The following is a 22,095-nucleotide window of genomic DNA, read 5'->3' on the forward strand; positions in this document are numbered from 1 at the left end:
CTCGAGCGATGGCCGGGGAAAGGAGGGAGGAGTGAGAGGAGCCACTTGGTGATGGCCTTTTATTATAAATTAGTAAAGAATCCATATTTTGTCATCACCTCCCTTGCCTGTGGCATTTTTTTCATGACAGGTGTTCACTGGCACTAGTTTTTCTTCCCGCAGAGACGGGAAGGAAGACAGAAACAGTAACCAGGCAAGCGCCCATCTCTTATAGAGCCTATGCCCGGGACTCTAACCAGCCTCTACCCACCCCAACAGCTTCCGACAGTCAGCAGACACCAGCCAAGATGATGCCTACCCATCCTACACCAGCCCCAAGACTGTACCCAGGACTCAGATTATCGGTACCCAGATGAGACCTACTGCCACCCATCGTCCCGGTCCCAGCCTAAGCCCAGCTCCAGACCCCCGTGCCAGGCACCGACCAGCCCGCACCTCCCTCCGCAGCCCTTGCCAGACCCACTGGGTCGTCAGTTCATTCCTCCAAACCACCCTTGCAGCGGTAGCGGGCCCTCCCCTCCAGTGGCATCCGTCCCCTTACTTCTCCTTTTACAGAAAGCATCTGGCGAGCCCGCTTCCTAGCAAGGCAGAGGCTCCACCACGCGTCGGAGGAACCCAAGCCGCGCTCCTGCCAGAGGAGTCCCGCTCGGGCTCGGTTGCTGCGTCCCCATAAGTCCCCGGAGGGAGTGTCGCCGGCGGGAAGCTCCGCTCGGTCGCTAGCCTGGGCCGGAGCGGCGACCGCACGGTGGACAGCGGGCACCGCCGCGCAGGGACGCGCTGTGCCTGCCTGGGCCTGATGCCGGCCCTGCTGGCTAGTCCGCGGAAGCTCGCCCGGGCTGCTGTGCCCGGCCGCGGAGTGTCTGGAGCCCGGAGCCGCCTGCACCAAGCCCTCCCGGGCCAGCGGAACAGCGGCCAAGACCCGGGACCGCGCGCCACGCGCTCGCAACTCCGCACCGACGCGGGGCGCCCCGCCGGGGCTGGGGCTGGGGCCGCTCGGAGGACCCGAGGCCCTTATGGGGCCCGGGTGTACGGTACTCACTGCAGTAGGCGATGAGCAGGCTGGCCAGGATCATGAATGCCCAAAAAGTTGAGGACATGCTGGGCAGGGCGGTCGCATCTTGCCTGCTGCTGGTCCTGGGCGATGGCGCCATTGAAGCCGCGGTGCCCGCGCGGGGGGCAGCAGCGCGTCTCAGCAGCCGGCCCTGCCCGCGCCCCCGCGCCGGCCTCCACGTGCGGGCCCCGCGCGTGCCATCCTCCTTCTCGTCCTCCTCCTCCTCCTCTTCCTCGTCCTCCTCCTTCTCCTTCTCCTCCTCCGCTGCCGCCGCCGCCGCGCCCGGGCCCCGGCCCACTGCGCCCCGCGCCGCCCGCCCCGCGCCGCGCCCGCGCCGCCCGCGCCCGTGCTCGCCCGCCCGGGGACGCCAGCCCGCGGCTCTGGGCGTCGCTGCGCGCCCCGGCTCAGCGCGCCCCGTCACCAGTACGAGAGGCGCGCCTGGAGCGCGTGCCCGGCGTGGCGGGGCCTCGCACTGGCCCGGGACCGGCGAGGGAGGCGAGCAGACGGGACGCCGCGCCCTAGCCGAGCCTCTGGATGGCGACAGAGACGGCCCAGCATCCTGGTAGCCTGGGCTCTAGGCGCGCAAGACCCTCAGGGCCAGCGGGAAGTTAGGTTACTTGGGACCCCCGAGTCTTCCACCAAAGGCCTGGGACACTGGGGTCCCAGACCTTATTTGGTATTGATCCTGAAAGTGAACCGAAAGTTTATTCAAAGCAAATAATGCTTTCAGCCTGTTTCCCATTTGTGCCCAGCACCAGGGCTCCTGAGTATGCCTTGTTGCTCTGAACCCACCAGAGAGTATCTGAGCTCACCTGCGCCCTGTCTCTAGAACTTGCCATCCTGTGGGCTCTGCGTGTCTACCCTAAGAAGACATTCCTTTGCATCTTCCTGATGCCCTTCCTTGTCTCCCGTGTACCACAGCTTCTGACCCCAGGCCATGGCCTGTGGTTCCTCACTCTCATCCATTTTCCAGTGTGTGCAGAGTAAAGTCCCTGGTCTGGTTTTCTGAGGAGGGTAGTGAAGACTACAACTCTGATGTGCATTCCTGCCATTGGACAACGGGTTTGCCCCTGTAAACCAGCGGGATCAGGTCACTTCCACTTTCCCTTGTAAGTTCCTTGCACTCCAGGAAGAAACTCTAAAAGCTGGTGTTTTCCCCAGGTGGCCCTGTAGGTCAATGGCCATGAAGTTCGATCCCATTCCCTTCCTGTGCACCAGTGAACATGCTAACAGCAGGCTCAGTTAGGCTTCTCATTGGTGTTTGTTCTGCATGGGAAGGGGTGGTACCCCCACACAAGATCTCACTAGAAATGGAGGGTTTTTTTCCCCCACAAGTTACTTGGTGGGTACCAGCATGAGCCTTTCCCCTTGCACCCTGGTCCAGTGTGGCATTTAAACAGAACAGGGCATAGGGAACGTTGCTGAGGGGCTGAAGGAGGGCAAGTACCCAGGTTGTATACATATGCAGACACATATGCACTCCACATGCGCACCATGGGCATGCACACACGCACACCACATAGCTGAACAAAGATACTCCATACACACTCCACTTGGATACATGCATGCCACAAGCTTGTTTCTACACAAGCTACACATATATCATGTGGCTATAGGCACACACTCCCCTACCTAGGTACACGCACAAGGCACTGACATCCACATGCATGCTACATGGTCACACATACCTCCACATACATGCACATATATACACACATGCATGCTATATAGAGCACACATGTGCATGCACACATGCAAAAATATACATGTGCATACATGTGCACCATGTGACCACAGTCCACACACATGCATGTGCACATGCATGCATAGACACACATACATGTCACATGGCCACAGCCACATGGATGAATATGCACACATATATGGACACATGCATAGAATGCACAAGTACTTGCTCTCAGAAGCACATATACATCCAAAACAGTGCTAGTGAAATGAAGTCAGGCTTTTCACTGCCTAGCCCCTGGTAATGTTCTCTCTGTAATATGAACATGCCTACCAAGGGGGTTTCCCACTAATTTCTGACTTCCATTTCCTATTGAACTAAGATCCAGGTTTTCTGGGTACCATCTTCCCCAGGCTAGCTTCCCCAGGCTCCCTTTCCTGTAGGGAGGTCATCCTGATATTGTCAGGTGGGCAGGGTGGTAGCACGTTTTGTCTTGAATAATCCAGATAGACATCTCTGTCCCTCCTAACCTAAGGAGGGGGTTCCCTCAGCCAGGTTCTACAAAGTTGGCCATGGCTGTCTGAAACTGCCATCATATGCCTTCTGTTGATCAAAACCTTTTAACCTGCAAAAGGAACAAAGCTCTAAACCCATGCATACTCCACTTCATCCTGTCTTCCCTGAAATTCTTCTCAAAGACAGACACTCCTTCACACAACATGCTTTTATTGGGTATCTACTAGATGTCAGGCATGTGGGACCAGAAAAACAATTATACTTAGATTTCTCTCTCCCTGAGAAGTTCAGGTTTGAAGAATAGCAAGGAAAATGCAATCACATCCATGAGCCAGGTATTGTGGTGAGAGAGTCAAGGTACTGTTGGAACCTTTGAGGGCTTTCTAAAACAGACTTACTTATTTTTTATTTATAAGTGTGTATGGGGGGAGGGGGCGCGCTTGCATGTGTGCAGTTTTGTGCACTGTTTTCATGCCTCAGAGGCCAGTAGAGGGCATCAGGTCCCCCTGTAACTGGGATCACAGGTAGTTGTGAGTCACCATGTGAGTACTGGAACCCAACCCTCTGGGAGAGCAACAAGAGCTCTGAACCAATGAGCCATCACTCGGTCACTCTGTTGGCATGTTCAACCCAAGGTTGAGTCCTGGGGTGTTGTAAGGTATGGGCTGGGAGAACTTCTATGAGATGTGTCAACAAACAGATTTTGGTGCCATCCTTAGTACATACCCCCCTCTTCTCCTTCTCCTTCTCCTTCTCCTTCTCCTCCTCCTCCTCCTCTTCCTCCTCCTCCTCCTCCTCCTCCTCCTCCTCCTCCTCCTTCTTCTTCTTCTTCTTCTTCTTCTTCTTCTTCTTCTTCTTCTTCTTCTTCTTCTTCTTCTTCTTCTTCTTCTTCTCTCTCTTTCACTCACACACACACACACACACACACACACACACACTCACACACACACACCTGAAAGAAAAGCTTCACAAACAGCACTTGCCCTCCTATTCCCTCTGGTATTTTCTGTTCTGTCCTATTTGTTTCTTAAAATACTGGTTGGTTGCCCACCCAATAATGTTGCTACAGTAGTAGTCTTTATTTGAAAAGTCTTTACAGGACAGATGTAGTCTTCTCTGAGTTGTGGAAGGGTAAATTGAACCTTCTCTGTCCCAAGGAGAGGTGGTGGTGACAGCAGTTGGGGCCAGGGCACACTGAGATGCACAAGTTGTTTATGTTGCCTTGGGATTTTTGTGGCTGCAATATTGGGGAAAGTTTAAGAAGTAGGGTTCATGTCAGGTGCTGACGATTCCCTCAGAGAGGGATGGTAAGGGAGCTTGGGTATCAGGATCCAGAATGGAGACAATTCCAAGAATTCACAAGACAGGGATGCTGAAGAAACACAGTCCTCTACCTCAGACTGCATGGTGGCAGGAGTTGTGGAAAGGATAAGAGATTAAAATGAGGCTGCAAATGGAGCCTACTGAATATGAATAGCACCCTTGACCTTAAGATCAACATGCAGCCTAGAAGATGTAGGGACAGGTGCCTGGCCCAGTATGCTCCAGCCAGGTCTTGTTTCAGAACCTGGTAAGAAAGCCTGAATGGAGCTAAAGATGGGGCAATGAGCAGAGCACTGAGTCCTGTTGCTAGGAGACAGAGGCTCGGTTCTTGATACCAACATGTGCTACCAATTGACAATTTTTGTTGTTATTATTGATGGGCTGCCTTTGATCACCAGCCAGAATTTGCAGGACTTCAAAATGTAAGGGCTGTGTATGTTGGCTAGAGAATCACACCATTACCTTAACTCTAAGCCCAAAAGACAAGCAATGGTGACTGTTTAACCAGAGGAGAGCCTCAGGTCTCACAGAACACCAGTCCATAGTCAGAGCTCCAAGGAACCTGGCCAGGACAGGACCATCTAGCCTGGCTGCTCCTTATAACAGTCACAGAGTGTAACAGATATGGTAGATTCCTAGGAGGGGATGCTGAGCAGAGAGCTCTCCCAGGACATGCACTCTGCATCCAAGAGGGAAATCATGGTTAAGAGCACCAACTTCTCTTCCAGAGGTCCTGAGTTCAGTTCCCAGCAACTGCAAGGTGGCACATAACCATCTGTAATGGGATCTGATGTCCTTTTCTGGTGTGTCTCAACACAGCTACCGTGTCCTCATATAAATAAATAAATAATTTTTAAAAATCTCAGCACATCAAGGTGTCAATATTTCCCACTGTGCTTGGTTGAGCCACACACCCTTGCAAGGCTTTCCCACCATCTCCATCTTCCAGTGTCTCATTCACTGTTTGATCCCAGGAGCACCCAGACACTCTGAATTTAGATCTTTGTGTATTGACGTGAAGCATGAGGTTGTCCCCAAAGAGACAGTGAAGAGAGGGGCTGGCTTCAAAGAGAGACAACCCTGGTTTTTAAGGGTATCATTATGGATCATGAGAGGGCAGGATGATCAAGGGGCAGGTTGTGTGGTCTGTCCCTAATCTACTCTTCCTCTAGCAGTAGCAACAAGCCTGCATTCTACACAGACCTCCTCATCTCTGTGCATCTCTGCTGTGTACATTTACAGAGAACTCCTCTATCGCTAGGAAAGGACCAGGAGGAAAGGCAGGGCAACTGATTCAGAAGATGAGCAGGTCCAAGGGAGGAAGTCTACTTTGTATCCCAACTGTGAGCTTGGGAGACAGGAATGAGCTGTCTTGTTCTGAAATGTCCCATGTGACTCCAAGCTACAAAGGCTATGAATTTGGTTGTCATATTTGTTGGGACAGTTCCTGGCCATCTACAAGGGACTGACCTCAAACAATGAAGGATCACCTTGCAATGAGGCAAGAGAAGGGCACAGCACAGAGGAGAGGTACCAGCAGGCAGAAAACACAAGGGAGGGAGCCTGCAGAAGACTACCTACCTCATGAGGTCTCCCAGCCATCAGGCTCTCGCACCTAAACTGCCCTTCCTTCGGAAAGTCACCAGTGGAGATAAGCCATCTCTTTAAACAGTGTTACCATTAGTGCAGGCACCAGAGGAGATAAGCCATTGCTTTAAACAATGTTACCATTTGTGTAGGAGCTCGTGGGAAGTAGAGTTTTGATATCCCACTCTGTGTGCAGCTACTTTCCCAGGACTCCCCAGGTCTGCACCCCTTAGAGTTGATGGTGCTTAGGAGAAAGGAGTTGGTGGAAATTCTCAAGGATTCTGAACAGGAGGGCGGCAGCTGGGGTTAGAACCCATGCCTTCTGGCTTCTGAAAATGTTCTGATACCCAGTGTTCCTCGGCCTCTTGTTCCTAGAGTGGGTTCATTTTTAAATGCTGCCACATGGAGAGGGATCTGAGAACACACCCCTCGCTTCTCCCACCCGAAGCTCCTGCGTTCTGTATTTTTGCTCATATCTTTCTATCTCATCCTTTTGTAGATGTCCTATGATCCTCTTATGTATGGGGTGAATGCTATTTCAGGGTGTCTTCGCTTCTTCCAGCACCATTCTGTGACATTGCTGTGGTGGCAATCCAAAGTTCCATCACACATAAACACCACCATCTCATTCACTAGTGTTTATTTTTGGACAGTTAGGCGATTTCTCATGCCTTTCTTGTCTGAACACTTCAGAGACAAACACGATTATACTAGATGTTTTCAGATAGCTGTGGCTATTTATAGATAGGGATTATAGAACCAGAATCATTAGGTCAGAGTAAGGACATGTGTTTAGACCTGACAGTCCCCAACAGTGTTAATATAAATGCTACATTCTTGCCACCATGTCTGAAAGCATCCATCACACACCAGCCCCCAGTGAGCTAGCAGACAGGAGTCTAGTGGACATCGCCACACGAGTCTAGTGGACATCGCCACAGGTAGCAAATAGTTTCCATTTGCGTTTATTTGATGTAAGAAGGGTTAACAGTTGTTATGAGCACATTAATATCTGGGGTAATTATCTATTTATATCCCTTTCTTTTTTTTCCATTGAACTTTTTTTTAATTTTTAATATTTTTATTACATATTTTCCTCAATTACATTTCCAATGCTATCCCAAAAGTCTCCCATAGCACCCCCCACTTCCCTACCCACCCATTCCCATTCTTTTGGCCCTGGCATTCCCCTATATTGGGGCATATAAAGTTTGCAAGTCCAATGGGCCTCTCTTTCCAGTGATGGCCGACTAGGTCATCTTTCCATACATATGCAGCTAGAGACAAGAGCTCCGGGGTTCTGGTTAGTACATCATGTTGTTCCAACAATAGGGTTGCAGATCCCTTTAGCTCCTTGGGTACTTTCTCTAGCTTCTCCATTGGGAGCCCTGTGATACATCCAATAGCTGACTGTGAACATCCACTCCTGTGTTTGCTAGGCCCCAGCATCGTCTCACAAGAGACAGCTATATTTGGGTCCTTTCAGCAAAATCTTGCTAGTGTATGCAATGGTGTCAGCGTTTAGAAGCTGATTATGGGATGGATCCCTGGATACGGCAGTCTCTAAATGGTCCATCCTTTCATCACAGCTATGAACTTTGTCTCTGTAACTCCTTCCCTGGGTGTTTTGTTCCCAATTCTAAGAAGGTGCACAGTGTCCACACTTTGGTCTTCATTCTTCTTGAGTTTCATGCGTTTATCAAATTGTATCTTATATCTTGGGTATCCTAAGTTTTGGGCTAATATCCACTTATCAGTGAATACATATTGTGTGAGTTCTTTTGTGATTGTGTTACCTCACTCAAGATGATGCCCTCCAGGTCCATCCATTTGGCTAGGAATTTCATAAATTCATTCTTTTTAATAGCTGAGTAGTACTCCATTGTGTAAATGTACCATAATTTCTGTATCCATTCCTCTGTTGAGGGACATCTGGGTTCTTTCCAGCTTCTGGCTATTATAAATAGGGCTGCTATATCCCTTTCTAAGTGGCTTTTGGGGTGTTTGTCTTTTCACTATTGACTGGAAGGAACTCTTTCAAATTCTAAAATTAATATTCTCAAGTTGAGTGGCATTTTAAAAATAGACATCCATGTAAATAAGTCATGAACAGCATCGGTAACATCTTTTCTGTTAAGGTCATTGTCTCTGTGGGCCTGATCTTGTACCAGTGTTTTCCTGTTTGAGATGGCAATACCTTGTCTGTGGGACTGTGGGTAGAGAATCCTATCTGTTGTAGCTCCTGGTATCTGTAACAGTAGGTCATTCAAAGAGAAAGAGTCAGGAACCAACAGAAAGAGAGAGTGGGGCAGACACATGGAGGGGGGAGGAAGAGGGGAGGGGGAGGGGAGAGGGAGGAGGAGAGGGAGAGAGAGAGAGAGATTTTGAAAGAGTGATCTAGAACTGAGATCTTGAGAATGAGATTGATATAGACATTGAGATGAGAGAGATTCTTTTCAGTACCTCAAGGTGTGCTGTCAATATTTCCCACTGTGGTTGGTTGCATCTCAACTATGCTTGTTTGAGATATTGTGAGAGATTGATAAAGATGAAGAGAGAGAGAGAGAGAGAGAGAGAGAGAGAGAGAGAGAGAGAGAGAGAGAGGGGGGGGGGGGAGACTAAGAAAGCCATTGAGGGAGAGTTGAGAGACGGAGATCAGAGAGAATTCTGAGGGTTGGCTAACACTGTGGTCAGGCTGCAAGTTCAGGACACACAGGGCAGACTGAGAATGGGTGGCCAACCACTGAAGAGACAGCTTCGGTCTGATGTCATTTTCTAGCAGGATGCTCTCCTCTCCCAGTGACCTCAGCCTTTCTCTCAGAGCCCTCACCTGATTGGATGAGGTCCCCCCCATTATGAAATATAATTTGGTTTACTCAGAGTCGGCTGACTTGAATATTGATCTCATCTTTAAAAGGTCTTCCCAGCAACAGCTAGACTGGTGTTTGACCCAAGAGCAGAGCACCACACCATGGTGTACTAGTCAGGTCCAGTTCTTCATCCTAGTCCAGTGCTCCTAGAAATAAGACTCAGATTCAAAATATATTAACAAATGCCTTGGCCATATAGCTAGGTTCTTCTCTGACTAAAATCATAACTTAAGATAAACCATTTATTTTAATCTACATTTTGCCACGTGGCTGGTTACCTGTGCTCAGGTACCATGTCTCTGTCTCCTCACATCTCCCCAGACCGATCTTGTAGCACTTGGTTCTATCCCAGAATTCTTTCTGCCTCCCGAAAGTCCCACCCTCTACTCTACCCTTTCCTATAGGCCGTAGGTTGTTTAATTGACAGCTGATACATCCATACAATGCACAAGATACTCTCTCTACACCATGACATGACCAAATTAGTGCAACTAGCTCTGAAACACACCTCATGTTTTGTGTCCTCTGATAGGTTGTAGTGTGTGACATGTTTTCCCTTATCATGGATGGGGGCAGTGACAGGCCTACAGCTGCTTTATGAACTGCAGTTGGATGACACCATCGCACATTCACGCCTATGCGTGGGTTCTGGATTTCCTTTCGCTTGCTGTGCCATGAGTGTTTTTGATCACTGTCCTCTGCACTGTAATCTCTGCTGTCAGTTTAACTGGGAATCACCCAAAAGACACACCCAGTAAGTCTGACAAGGTGTTTCCAGAGAGGTGTAACTAAAGGGGGAAGGCTTCCCTGAGTGTGGACCACACCATCCCATGGCTAGGGCCCAGCCTCTATAAAATGAGGAGGATTGGGGGCAGGCAACCAAACACCAGCATCCCTCTCCTTCTGCTTCCTGAGTAAAGATGCAGTGTACCTACACTCTGAGGCTGCCTCAGGCTCCTGCTGCCTCGACTGGAGTCAGACCTCTCTCCATGATCTCTTTGTCACAATGTACTATATGATGCTCAAAATAAACACAGAGTCAGGCCTAGAGAGCAACTCACTTTCTGCTCTTCCAGAGAACCCGAGTTCAGTTTCCAAGCGCATTGAAAAACCTCACAACCACCCGTAACCCCACTTACATGGGATCTGCCGCCCTCTTCTGGCCTCTGTGGGCAGTGCACACACACACACACACACACACACACACACACACACACACACACCCCTTAAACAGATATATACACATAAATAAAAATAAAATACATATTAAAAAATTTAGCTTAAATACATTATAAACATGCATTAAATTCTCAAAGAGCAAATAAAAATGTATTGGAAAAAAGAACAAAGTCCTGGTTTCCAGTCTTTGTTCTAGCAAACGCTAGAACTTAGATACTTAAGATACCAGAGACTAAAAGTTGATACAATTTTCCAGTGGAGTTTTAGTCCTGAACTTATATAATTTCAGATGTCGTCTTTCAGTTTATGATACATCTGGAGTTGATATTCGTGATTCTGTGGGCTGTAGACTCTATATATATATATATATATATATATATATATATATATATATATATATTCGTTCCACTATGGCCTGTTTAGAATATAATTGTACCTGTATCAAAGCCCAGCTGCTAACATTAAGGTGCATGTGTTTCTGGACTCTGCTCTGTTCTATTGATCCGTTTTATTCATGTTGCCATGGTCAGAGTCCTTTCAAATGTCTTGGAACCAAGTAGCTGGAAGCATTCATTCTTTCTTTTAAAAAGCTTTTTCTTTCATCTCGATATTACATTTCTATGTGAATTTTAGAATAATTCTAGTGTGTGTGTGAGTGTGAGAGAGTGTGTTTGTGTGTGTGAGTGTGTGTGTGTGTCTGTATGCAGGAGCTATTCATTTGGTGCTATCCATCTTATCTTTGGAACAAACTCTCTTACTGGGACCCATCAGGACACAGCAATCAGTTAGACTGAACGAGTGGCCATCAAATCCCGATATCCATCTGTCTCTTGGATCACAGCTCCATGTCACCTTGACTGGATCCTTCTTACCTGTATCCTGGGGGATCAAACTCGGGTTCTCAATCTTGTGTAGCAGATGCTTTACCGATTGAGGACTCCCCAGCTCCATTTGCCAAGTTCTATCAGTCTTCTTCTGTGATTTCACTTCGTATCTGAGCAGTAAATACATGAACTTGTTTGAAAGGTGACTGGATCTCGATGTTGAGTTACCTGATCTATAGACAGATATTTTATCAATTTGTTTTATTTTAAATTTTTTTCAGAAATATTTTGTGGTTTCTAATGAACAAGTGTTAATCAGCCTTTGTTGTCTTTGCCATTATAGTGCCATAATTATTGCTGTCATAGAACAACTGGACAAAGAACAACTTGGAGAAAGGGGGCTTTTTACAGTGCACTGTTCTAGGTTGCAGTTCATTGTGGTGGAGAAGTCAAGGCAGGAACTCCAAACTTGTACCATAGCATCCATAGTCAAGAGTAGAGAAAGAAAGAATGCATGCATTAACTTACTTGCTTCCATATGCTCAGCTCACTTATTCCTTTCTTATATAACTCAGGAACCCCTGCCTAGGGAATGATGCCACCCACAGTGGGACCATTCATATCAATTAACTTAATCAATTCAATTGTCCACAGACAGGCCTATGGGCCAACCTGATCTAGACAACCTCTCACTGAGACTCCTTTTCCAGGTCAATCAATTTCAACTATGTCATGCTGACAATCACAGCCATAATTTCTACTTTTAAAAATAGATTTTGGCATTATTTTGATTTTTTCTCACATTTTTTGGCTGTTTGCTCCCACTATATAGAACAAATATTAGCTCTGTTCCAGCTGAGTCAATTCCTCACATAAACTATCTTACTAATATCTCTGGGCAAAGACAATAACTTCTTTTCTAATATAGATGACTGACATTTTATTTTCTTGCTTTATTACATTGGCTACAACCTCTACTGTAATGTTGAATGCAAATGGGAAGGAAGGACATTGTTTCTAGTTTCTGATCTTACAAGGAGACGCTTGTTCCTTCACTATTTTTCATTACATTAGGCGTTCAGAGATTTTTTTAAAGTCAGAATTGGATGTTGAATTTTCTAAGTGCTTTCTTCGTATCTACTGAGATAGACAATTTGCTTCCCACTGTTTTTGTCATAGTCTTATTACAATTTAGTCTAAAATACCTGTCTCTCGTGACTTCTTCAGTGGCCTGCGAGTCATTTAGGAGCATACTATTCCATCTGGAGTGCTCTAAGGGTGTGTCTATAATTAATTCCTAAGTAATTCCCCATTGGCCAAGAGCATTGCTTGGACTCTTGCTGATGATACAGAGCTGTTTAAACCCACAGGGTCTGAGCACCAGCATTTCAAGCTCACAGTGGAAGAGTGTGAATACAGAAATTAGGGTGAGTTGGTTTTCCCCGTATTTCTATTTCATAGAGTTAGTGAATCACATTGTCTATCATCCACACCCTCACTGGTCTTCCATCTACTCATTCTGTCAATCATCGAGAGGCGGATCCACTCTTTGCCTATCATTGTGGGTTATCTACTTATTTTCGTGTGGTATCAGTTGGTGCACTTCCGTTACTAAGTACAAGGTTGTTTGTAATTGCTAGGTCCTTTCTAAACAGAGGTATCTACCTCTGTCTATGTAACGTAGTCATCTCTATTCCCAATCGTTTGGTTTGAAATAAATCGACGACTCTGTAGAGTATATCTTTTAGCTTTTGCAGAGGTAAGTTCTATGTCATATAGCCTGGCCCCAAGCTTACAGTCCTCTTGCTTCAGCTCTCTGAATGCAAGAGTTCTAAGAGTGAACTCATATGTTTGGCTCACTTGCTAGATGTTTTGTAATTAAGTTGGTGCTTTTTTTTTTAAAGTGCCTTTCAATTATTTTTGACAGTTTCTCATATGTATGTAATGTGTTTAGAGCATATGTTCCCTCTTCCCAGTAATCCTCTTTAATGCCCTCTAGCCCCTGGAATCCTTCTTCTAGAACATTCCCCATCCTAACGTCATGATTAGGTTTGATAAGCCACTGAGTTTTAATTGGAGTTGGCAGCATAAGTGGGGTTCAGAGACTATTTACTGCATCATAGGGGCCTTGATGTTGGCCACGCCCCCTCACCAGAAACCATTAGCTGCCAATAGCATTATCAAGAGAAGCAAAGGCAGGAACTCAAGGTAAGAACCTAGAAGCAGTGGCCATGGATGAGAGCTACTTACTGGCTTGGCCACTATAGTTTGTTCAGTCTTGTTATTGTTGTTGTTTACAGGCCAGGGGCACTTGCCCTGGGGTGGTACCACCCACAGTGGGCTAGGCCTCCTCACAGCAACCATTACAACCATTAATACATTAATAATAATAATAGTCGCCAAAGGACCGATCTGAGGGAGGCTATTTTCTCATTCAAGGTTCCCTCTTCCCAAGTGAGTCTAGTTGTGTCAGGTTGACACAAACTAGCCAGCACAACACCTGACTCCCCTCTGTGCTGGAGAGCTTCCAGTGTTGTGTAGATAACTGACATTTTACAGCACTCCTCTCCAGCCTTCAGCCTTGTTCTTCCTGCCCCTCCGTTGCAGTGTTCCCTGAGCTTTGGAAAAGCATGTAGATCATGTCCCTATCTGTGACTGAGCTGTGACTTACATCATGCCCTTCTCAATGTGACACTATTTCCTCCTGTTGTCAGTAGAAAACCAACTCTGGTTCTTGTATTTGTTCTTCTGTATGTAATATGTTCTTTCCCCAGCAATTTTAAGATGTATTTATTCCCCCCCCCCTTGTTTCTTTTTTTCCTTTTATTGACGAAAGGGTGGTGTTGGGGGAGAGCAGCACGGCCAGAAGGTGTGGAGAGGCAGGACTCCACTCTCCGTGGAAGCTAGGAAGCAGAATAAGACAGAAAGACAGAGGCCAGGGATGACAGACTGCCTCCAAAGGCAAGCTGGTTCCTATCACAATTCCATTAACACCATGAAATCGTGAACTCACCAGTACAAAAGTATTGCTGAAGTCAGATCTCTCATAATCCAGTCAGTTTCCCTCAACAGGATCTACCACCTCAAGTTCAAAACTTCAGCATGGTAGAATTTTGGTGGTGGTGGAAGGGAGGCAGGGGTTGCTTAATACACAACCACTAAACAACATATACTGTTGAAATTTGAAATGTAAAGTACTCGAGCCATTAATGGAAGCAGTCTAAAACTTGTTTAAAAATGAAAGAAATAGAACCACCATAGATAGGATCCTGCTCTCACGCTGATGGGACTATGTCGGAAGGAAGAGAGATCACACACCACGGAGCCAAACTCCCATGTTCATGGTCTCAGCGGTGATTCAGCTGAGATGGGCTGGGGGCAGCTCAAGGGTCCACCTGTGGATGAGAGGATGAAGACAATGTGGGGTATCCACACAGCAGAAATTCTTTAGCATGAAAGATGGGCATCCTGCTCCTCGTGACAGGATAAACGCCAAGGAAACTGGCCAAGGGAACAAGCATGGTTCAGGAAGGTGGTTTCATTGCTGTTGGGCTCAGCAAACTGACACGTGTGGTATACTTTTGTGGACATCTCCTCTCCTTGGGGTTCTTTGAGTTTCTTGCATTGTTGGCTTCACGGCATTCATCAAATTACAAAATATTCCCGCCATGCTTTTTTAAAAATATCTTTCCTGCCCCTTACATTTTGGAGGTATTTAACAGCTCCATGGCATACTACTTACTATTAAAATACTCTTTTTACTAGATCATATCATTATGAAAGTCTACAAATTCATTCATCTTCTTTTTTTTACTTTATTTATTTTGAAACTTTCTCATGTGAGGTTCTGTATTTCCATCATTTCCCTTTCCTTCACCACTCCCTTAAGTCCTTCAGTGCCCCCATCCCTTCTTAAATCAAATACAACTCCTTATTTTTAATTTTAGCTGTTTTACACACACACACACACACACACACACACACACACACACACATCTCCTGTTGAGTCCATTCAGTGTTGTTCATATGTATATGTGTTTAAGACTGACCACTTGGGATTAGATAACCTATCAGGGGACTCATCCTTAGAAAAACCTGATTCTCCCCTGGTCTGGAGATAGGACCTGGTAAGACTTCCCCCAACTATGTTGGCATGTCAGCTGGTATTGCTGCTGTTAGGATCTTATTTAGATGACGGCATCTCTGTTGTATATAGAAGACACAGTCTAGCACAGATATCCTGGTCCTCTGACTCTTGCAATCTTTCTGTTCTTCTTCCATGATATTCCCTGAGCTCTAGGTGTGAGGATTGTGTTGAAAGTGTACCAACTGCAGCTTGTCAGTTGTTTGCTGCTTTATGACCGGTTGTAGCTTTCTGTGATGGCCTCTGTTGACAGCAAAGAGAAGCTTGGTTCATGAAGAGTGTCCAAGGGTCATCTAAATGGCCTCCTCAAGAGGGGAGAATTCATGCCTGGCACTGTAGACATAGCCAGCTACTCTAGTCCTGGTGAGGCCATGACTTCTAGAGGGAAGCCTACTGCTGCCACTTCACAAGGCAGCATAGTTTGTAATGGCTTTCTAAATACCTACAGGTGAGCATAGCATCCTCCATTTCTAACTGTCGTCAACCACATTGGTGTTGCTTTTTATCTCACTTGTAATTTCTACCCTCTAGAAATTCATAGAGGGCCGTCTGGTATCTTCCACATCTCTAGCTAGCGTTTGCGAACATATGGATTCTTGTTTTAATGTCTTTTCAGGCATCCTTGCCTGCTGATTCGAACACTGTGTCAGTTCTGGGTTGGTTTGAATTGATTTATCTCCTCGTGTGTTGAAATTTCCAGCTTCATCACATTCCCGACAACTTTTTATTGGACATCAGTCAATATGAACTGTCCCTGGGATGCTGGATGTATTTGTATTGCCATAAATATCACGGAGCTTCATTCAAAGCAACCATGTCCTATTGGGTCTTGCTTTTGCAGGTCTTTTTAGGTGTGTGTAAGCAACAGGGAACACAGTGTTTCATGTCCAGGATTGAGGCTAGTCTTAGGGTCAGTGTGACCTGCCCATATCCTCAAGAACCTTGAATAGTGCAAACAGATACTGCCCTTGCCTCTGGAGGAACAATAGGACAAGGTGAGCTGTATTAGTCTGAGCTTCATTAGTCTGGACCCTTGACTCTACATTCTTCACTTTCACCCAGTTTTCTTTCTTCTGGTGCCTCTTCCATCTCCTCCATTCAGAAGATCAGGCTGCACCCATATTCTCACAGGGAGTCTGCTAGGATCTCCAGTGTGTTCCACCTCTCGGCATCTCTATTGCATCAATGTCTTTTAAGGCATGGCTCTGTGCACACCCACAATCACTGTTTTGCTGATGGTGTGGGCAGTGTGCTTTGTTTCTGCCATTTAATTATTCGGGAAGCAAAATTCCCCTGCTTTGCATTTTCTCCATTAAAAATATATCATGCTGCAAAAAAGATGATCAAATGTTGTCTCTTCACTTAAAATTCACAAGAATGGGGGAAAACTGCTCCCTTGTAGGAGTGCTGGTGGGAGAGGACACAGCATGGCTCTACTCTCAGTGCTGGGGCCAGTCATAGCTGGGATGACATGTGTTTCAACAGAACACATGTGGCCCCGAAGACTCAAGTCAGGAAAGAACTCCAGGCCTGCCAGGCTGCTGCCCAAGATGAATAAGTACGTAATCACAGGGCCATACAGAGGTGGAGGGAGTGCCTAGTGCATTGAATCAGGTTTGGCACATCCTGAAGAACCTAAGTCCAGGGGAAGAATCTGAACCTGGAGTGTGTGGAGGAGCAAGATGGGAGGCTGACGGGAATCTTTCCTCTATATTTGTTTGAGTTGTCCCTGTGAGATGCAGCAACTTTGGCAAGTGCCCAGCTCATGGTGACAGTGCTACTTTGTCCTCTTGTCCCTGAAGAAATGGCAGATCATCCTTCAGTCCGGAGGCTGGAGCTCAAGACTGGAAGGAGGAGGGATAGAAAGGGACAGACAGAACCTGGGTTCAGGACAGACCCCAGTGAGCTTCCTCAGTGTTTCAGATGGGTTGGTAACAGAGCGATATGAACACTGGCTACCACTAAGTCAGACTCACATCAAAAGATGGTCCTGATGGCTTTTCAGGTCCCAGCTGGGTAACAGAGAAGGACTTTTGGTTCCTGTGGAGAGGAATGTAGCATCAGTGTGGGGAAGCTGTCTGGAAAGGGTCTTCTCTTGGATAAAAGGTGTAGATAGGGCGTGAGGTCTGCAGGATCATTGCTCATTGTGACGTAGAATAGAGAGAGAACTGGGACTTGGGTGAAACTGCAGGAAAGGGTAAAGGAGCACCTGAGGTTGTCATGACTGTAGGGAGGTCACAGGGATGGAGAAACTAAGTGAACACAAACCCTAAGCCCACACACCCTGTTTGAGGTATGGTTTGTAAAAACTACATGTCAAAAGTAGAGACTTAGATGACCCTGGGTAGTGGGTGCTTAGAGCCATTGCAGGGGTTGCACAGTAAGATAGTGGGGTCTTGGGTTCTGAGACTTATGGGTCTATTTTCAGGTATGTGTGCTGAATTGCTTGGAGAGTAAATTAACACCAATCTATGAGACTTACCACAAAGTATCTCAGATAAAATAAAGCAAGGAAAAGAGAGCTAGGAAGAGAATCTGGGAAAGAGAAGATGGAGGGGAAAGAAAGGGATGAGAGGAGGAAAAAGAAGAAAGGAAAGGAGGAAAGGAAGACAAAAGGAGAGAAGGAAGAGGGATAGAGAGAGGATGAACATTGTCCTGGATGAAGCCTATCCAGGTATTTAGATGCTTGTGGGTCTGTGCCATCCCTGTTTTGGGGGCCTAGAACACTCATTATTTCTATTCTGCACTGCTAAAACCAAGCAACCCCCCAGCCTGGGAACCTGAGAGCTGAACGTTTCAGAGGTGCTCTGTCTGCACTGTATTAAAGGGTGGGAAGGACAACGAGAGCAGGCTTGATACGTTCAGGGTCCCGTTAACATTCCATCTTGAGATATCACTCATCCTTGTGAGACGACCTCCATTCTGCCCCAGCCCTGCAGCCTGTCTCCTGAACCACAAGCAAAGATCTAGACCTGCAGTTGGGCCTCTCAGTCCACAGTGGCCATGGTCAGTTAACATTTCCTTTGAATCTTTCTCCAGATGTGATGTATACAAGCACAGGAGAATAGAATGATCCTTTGTAATACTGAGCTGTGGCCAGGTACCGGGCATGATGCTTCTGCTAAGGCCTTTTATGCACCTTCTAGAAATAGCCCCTGTGCTAAGGATGTGGACTTGCTGGCCTGGAGTCTCTGAAAAGCTGTGGGTGTCCATCTTGGGGACACTAGGCTATGACATGCACAGATTCTGGTAGGTGGCTAGCTCTGTGAATATCTCCCACTGCCAGGTTGAATTTATCCATTAATGCTCTTGACAAGCAATTTTTTTTTTTTTTGGTTTTTTGAGACAGGGTTTCTCTGTATAGTCCTGGCTGTCCTGGAACTCACTCTGTAAACCAGGCTGGCCTCGAACTCAGAAATTCGCCTGACTCTGCCTCCCAATTGCTGGGATTAAAGGCGTACACCACTACTGCCCGGCTCTATCTCTAAGCTCTTATCAGCTGGGAGCACTTCATGTGGGACCTCAAAACTCAATGAAGAGCGCTGGAGAAATTGCTCAGCAGTTAGGAACACTAGCTGCATCTCTAGAGGTCCTGGGTTCAAGTCTCAGCACCCACATATTATTTCATGCCTGTCTGTAAATCCAGTTTTAACGAATCCATAGCACCGGGCATTCAAGTTGTGCACATACATATGCATGCAGTCAAAAAAAAAAAACCCATACACATAAAATGAAACAAATCAATCTTTAGTTGGGCCATGGTGGCGCATGCCTTTAATCCCAGCCCTTGTGAGAAAGAGAGAGGCAGGCAGATTTCTGTGAGTTTGAGGCCAGCCTGGTCTACAGAACAAGTTCCAAGGCAGACACAGCTACACAAAGAAACCCTGTCTCAAAATCAAACAACAAAACCCAGCAACTCAGTGGAAAAAATCCATTCTATTTGCCAGTTCAGAATTGGGGGCCCATGGCCCTCAAAACATTAAGAAAGTAAGCAAGAAAGTAAGCCTACACGGCACGGTTCCACATTCCTTTAGTATCAATACTTGGGGTATCAATACTCAGTCATAAGCAGGCTGATCTCTGTGAGTTTCAGGCCAGCCTAGCCTACATAGAGTGTTCCAGGTCAGACAGGGTGAGACTGTCTAAAAAAGGTTGTACAACTTTAACTGACTGGCTTTGTGTGTCAACTTGACACAAGCTGGAATTATCACAGAGAAAGGAGCCTCCCTTGAGGAAATGCCTCCATGAGATCCAACTGTAAGACATTTTCTCAATTAGTGATCAAGGGCAGGAGGGCCCATTGTAGGTGGTGCTATCCATGGGCTGGTAGTCCTAGGTTCTGTAAAAGGCAAGCTGAGCAAGCCAGGGGAAGCAATCCAGTAAGCAGCATCCCTCCATGGCCTCTACATCAGCTCCTACCTCCAAGTTCCTGCCCTGTGTGAGTTCCTGTCCTGACTTCCTTTGGTGATGAAGAGCAATGTAGAAGTGTAAGCTGAATAGACCCTTTCCTCCCCAACTTGCTTCTTGGTCATGATGTTTTGAACAGGAATACAAACCCTGACTAAGACACAACTGAACTTAAACAGCCAAGAAGGTCCACAGCAGTAGGGTGTCATCATGGGGCAATGGGCTGATACATGCCTCTGTAGAGGGATGGCCACAGGCAAGTAAGCTCTTGATACCCATAGCCCAGTGGGCATAGCTGAAGATGAAGCTCTAGGGATGGGTCAGTCAGGCCCCTTCTCTCCATGTCAGCATGGTGTATCCCCAGGGTAGAGGTGCAAGGTGGAAGGAGCAGGATGCCTGGCTGACCTGGGAAGCTGGGTGCAGTCTAGATGCTTCAGGGCCACTGGGATATGGGACAATGAGGAGGCAGAGAAACAAGGCCATGCCCACTTTAGTCAGATCTCCTGTGCGATTCTGGGCCTACCTAGAGTGTATAAAATGGAATAGAAATAAAGGATGTCACTTGTCATTATTGTTCTGAGAGGTGGAGGATGTCTTGTCCTCTCATTGGCAGACACCTAAAGATGCTCTTTGTGACTGACTCAGCACGCATCTTACCTTCCCCTGAAGAACCTCTAGGGGCCTCCCATGTGAGGTACACCTGACTCTCTCTCTCTCTCTCTCTCTCTCTCTCTCTCTCTCTCTCTCTCTCTCTCTCTCTCTCTCTCTCTCTCTCTCCCCCTCTCTCTGTCTTGAGTGACCAGTGAAGCCCTCCCTGCACCACACATTTATAAGTCTAAATGAGCCCAACCATAGAGGACAAACCCTTACAGGCCTTCAGGCATCCCGTGGCTTCACCTCCTGTTTGGTTCAGAAAGGCTTTTATCTGGCTTTGACTGTTACTCTCTTCATTTACCTTTTGCGGCGATGACTGTCAGAATTCTTCATACCAGCTTCCCCACTGTCTGTGGACTTGACCTATTTCTTACTGGATAAAAAATAAAATAAAACAAAACAAAGTAAAATAAAATAAAAACCACCTACTACTTAAACACAAATCCTTCATCCTTTGTGTATATGTGTGGAGCATGTGCCCAGTGTAAATGTATGGCCTGAGCATGTGCCAGTGAAGGTCTCTGTAGTTATCAGAGTTGGATGCTGGATTCATCTATCACTTTCTACAATATCCTCTTGAGACAGGGCCTCTCACTGAACCTGTAGCTTTTGGCTGGATTGGCTGGCTAGCAAGCTCCAGTAACCCTGTCTGTGCTTTATGGCCAACCTCCAGCACTGCGGTTCCTAGTGCGTGGTTCAACCTGGGTGCTGAAGATTTGAACGTAAGCCCTCATGCTTGCTTCTCAAGCACTATTACCCAATGAGCTCGCCCCTCAGCATTCAATGCTGCATTCTTCTTTTTCTTCAGCACCCCAAGCTATTTTACATACATAAGCTTGCTCAAAACCATTTCAGCCCCAAATCAAAATCGAATTTACCCAGATTTCTACAACATTAACTAAATGTCTTAATTATTCTCTGTTTTCTTTTGATACTTGTCCATGCACAGGGATAATCCCTGCACATCGCACATTAATTTTGTATTATTCTTTTCCACTTAATTCCACAGAAAGAATCATCTTCATTTTTCCTCTGTAATCTTTCTAATCTGTTTTTGTTTGAAATTTTCTGAGCAAAAGACAAAAATGTATTTATTATTTAAAACCCTATCAGTTAAAAGTAATTACAAGGGGTTCAAAAGATAAAAAAAGGTATTTATTATTTAAAACCCTCAGTGTTAAAAGCAATTACAAGGGTTTCCCACCAAGATAGTGTAGCAAACCCAAGTAGAAACCCTCTGCACCCCTAGCCTATGAATAATGAGAAAAACCCAAAGCTTAGCTTGTATCTCTACAGTGAGTCTGTCCATCTCTATGTCCTGGACCACTGCTGAGCACAGTGCACTCCAAGGGCCAGCTATTCTGCAAGCCCAGAGGCAGGCACAAGAGGACAAGCAGGCTTTTGTTCAGGAATAGTGATCAGAGCCGTTCATGGTAGGATTGTAGCTAGACTGCTGCCTGTAGCCAGGGACAAGTGGTTCTCAGGAGGAACAAATGACAGTGACTTACTATGAACTCTGTGTGTGTGTGTGTGTGTGTGTGTGTGTGTGTGTGTGTGTGTGTGTGTGTGTGTGTATGGTGTATGGTCTGGGGACATGCAGGCCTTGGACACCAGAGGATACAGGCTCTTTCTGAAGGGCCTCGAGGCCAGCCCTAAAGGCATTGCAAGTAACCCAAGATGTCTGCAGATCCCTCGAAAGTGACATGAATCTGATATGACCCTGATCCACATTGTGCTGAGGGCAGTGGAAAAGTGCTATCTGTACATAGGAGTAGGAAGGGAGAAGAGGAGAAATGGTTTTAATAAAGGAAAGCAACCCAAAAATTCTCTGTAGAGGGAATCTATTGTGCAAT

At 46.5% G+C, this 22,095-nt stretch overlaps 1 protein-coding gene across 1 annotated transcript in view; it reads right to left on the bottom strand.

Annotated features, from left to right (window-relative positions):
- The window catches only part of Tafa5 (TAFA chemokine like family member 5), a 217,168-nt gene extending 215,830 nt beyond the window's left edge, over positions 1–1,338 (bottom strand). Inside the window, exon 1 of the mRNA XM_021183657.3 lies at positions 1,040–1,338. Within this exon, the coding sequence (XP_021039316.1) occupies positions 1,040–1,151 (112 nt within the window). The 5' untranslated portion in view covers positions 1,152–1,338. The remainder of the gene's footprint in view (positions 1–1,039) is intronic.
- Positions 1,339–22,095: the final 20,757 nt, after the last annotated feature.

The sequence above is a fragment of the Mus caroli genome, unplaced genomic scaffold (genome assembly GCF_978045245.1).
Source record: "Mus caroli unplaced genomic scaffold, Mus_caroli_1 scaffold_16, whole genome shotgun sequence".
NCBI classification, from domain to species: Eukaryota; Metazoa; Chordata; class Mammalia; order Rodentia; family Muridae; genus Mus; species Mus caroli.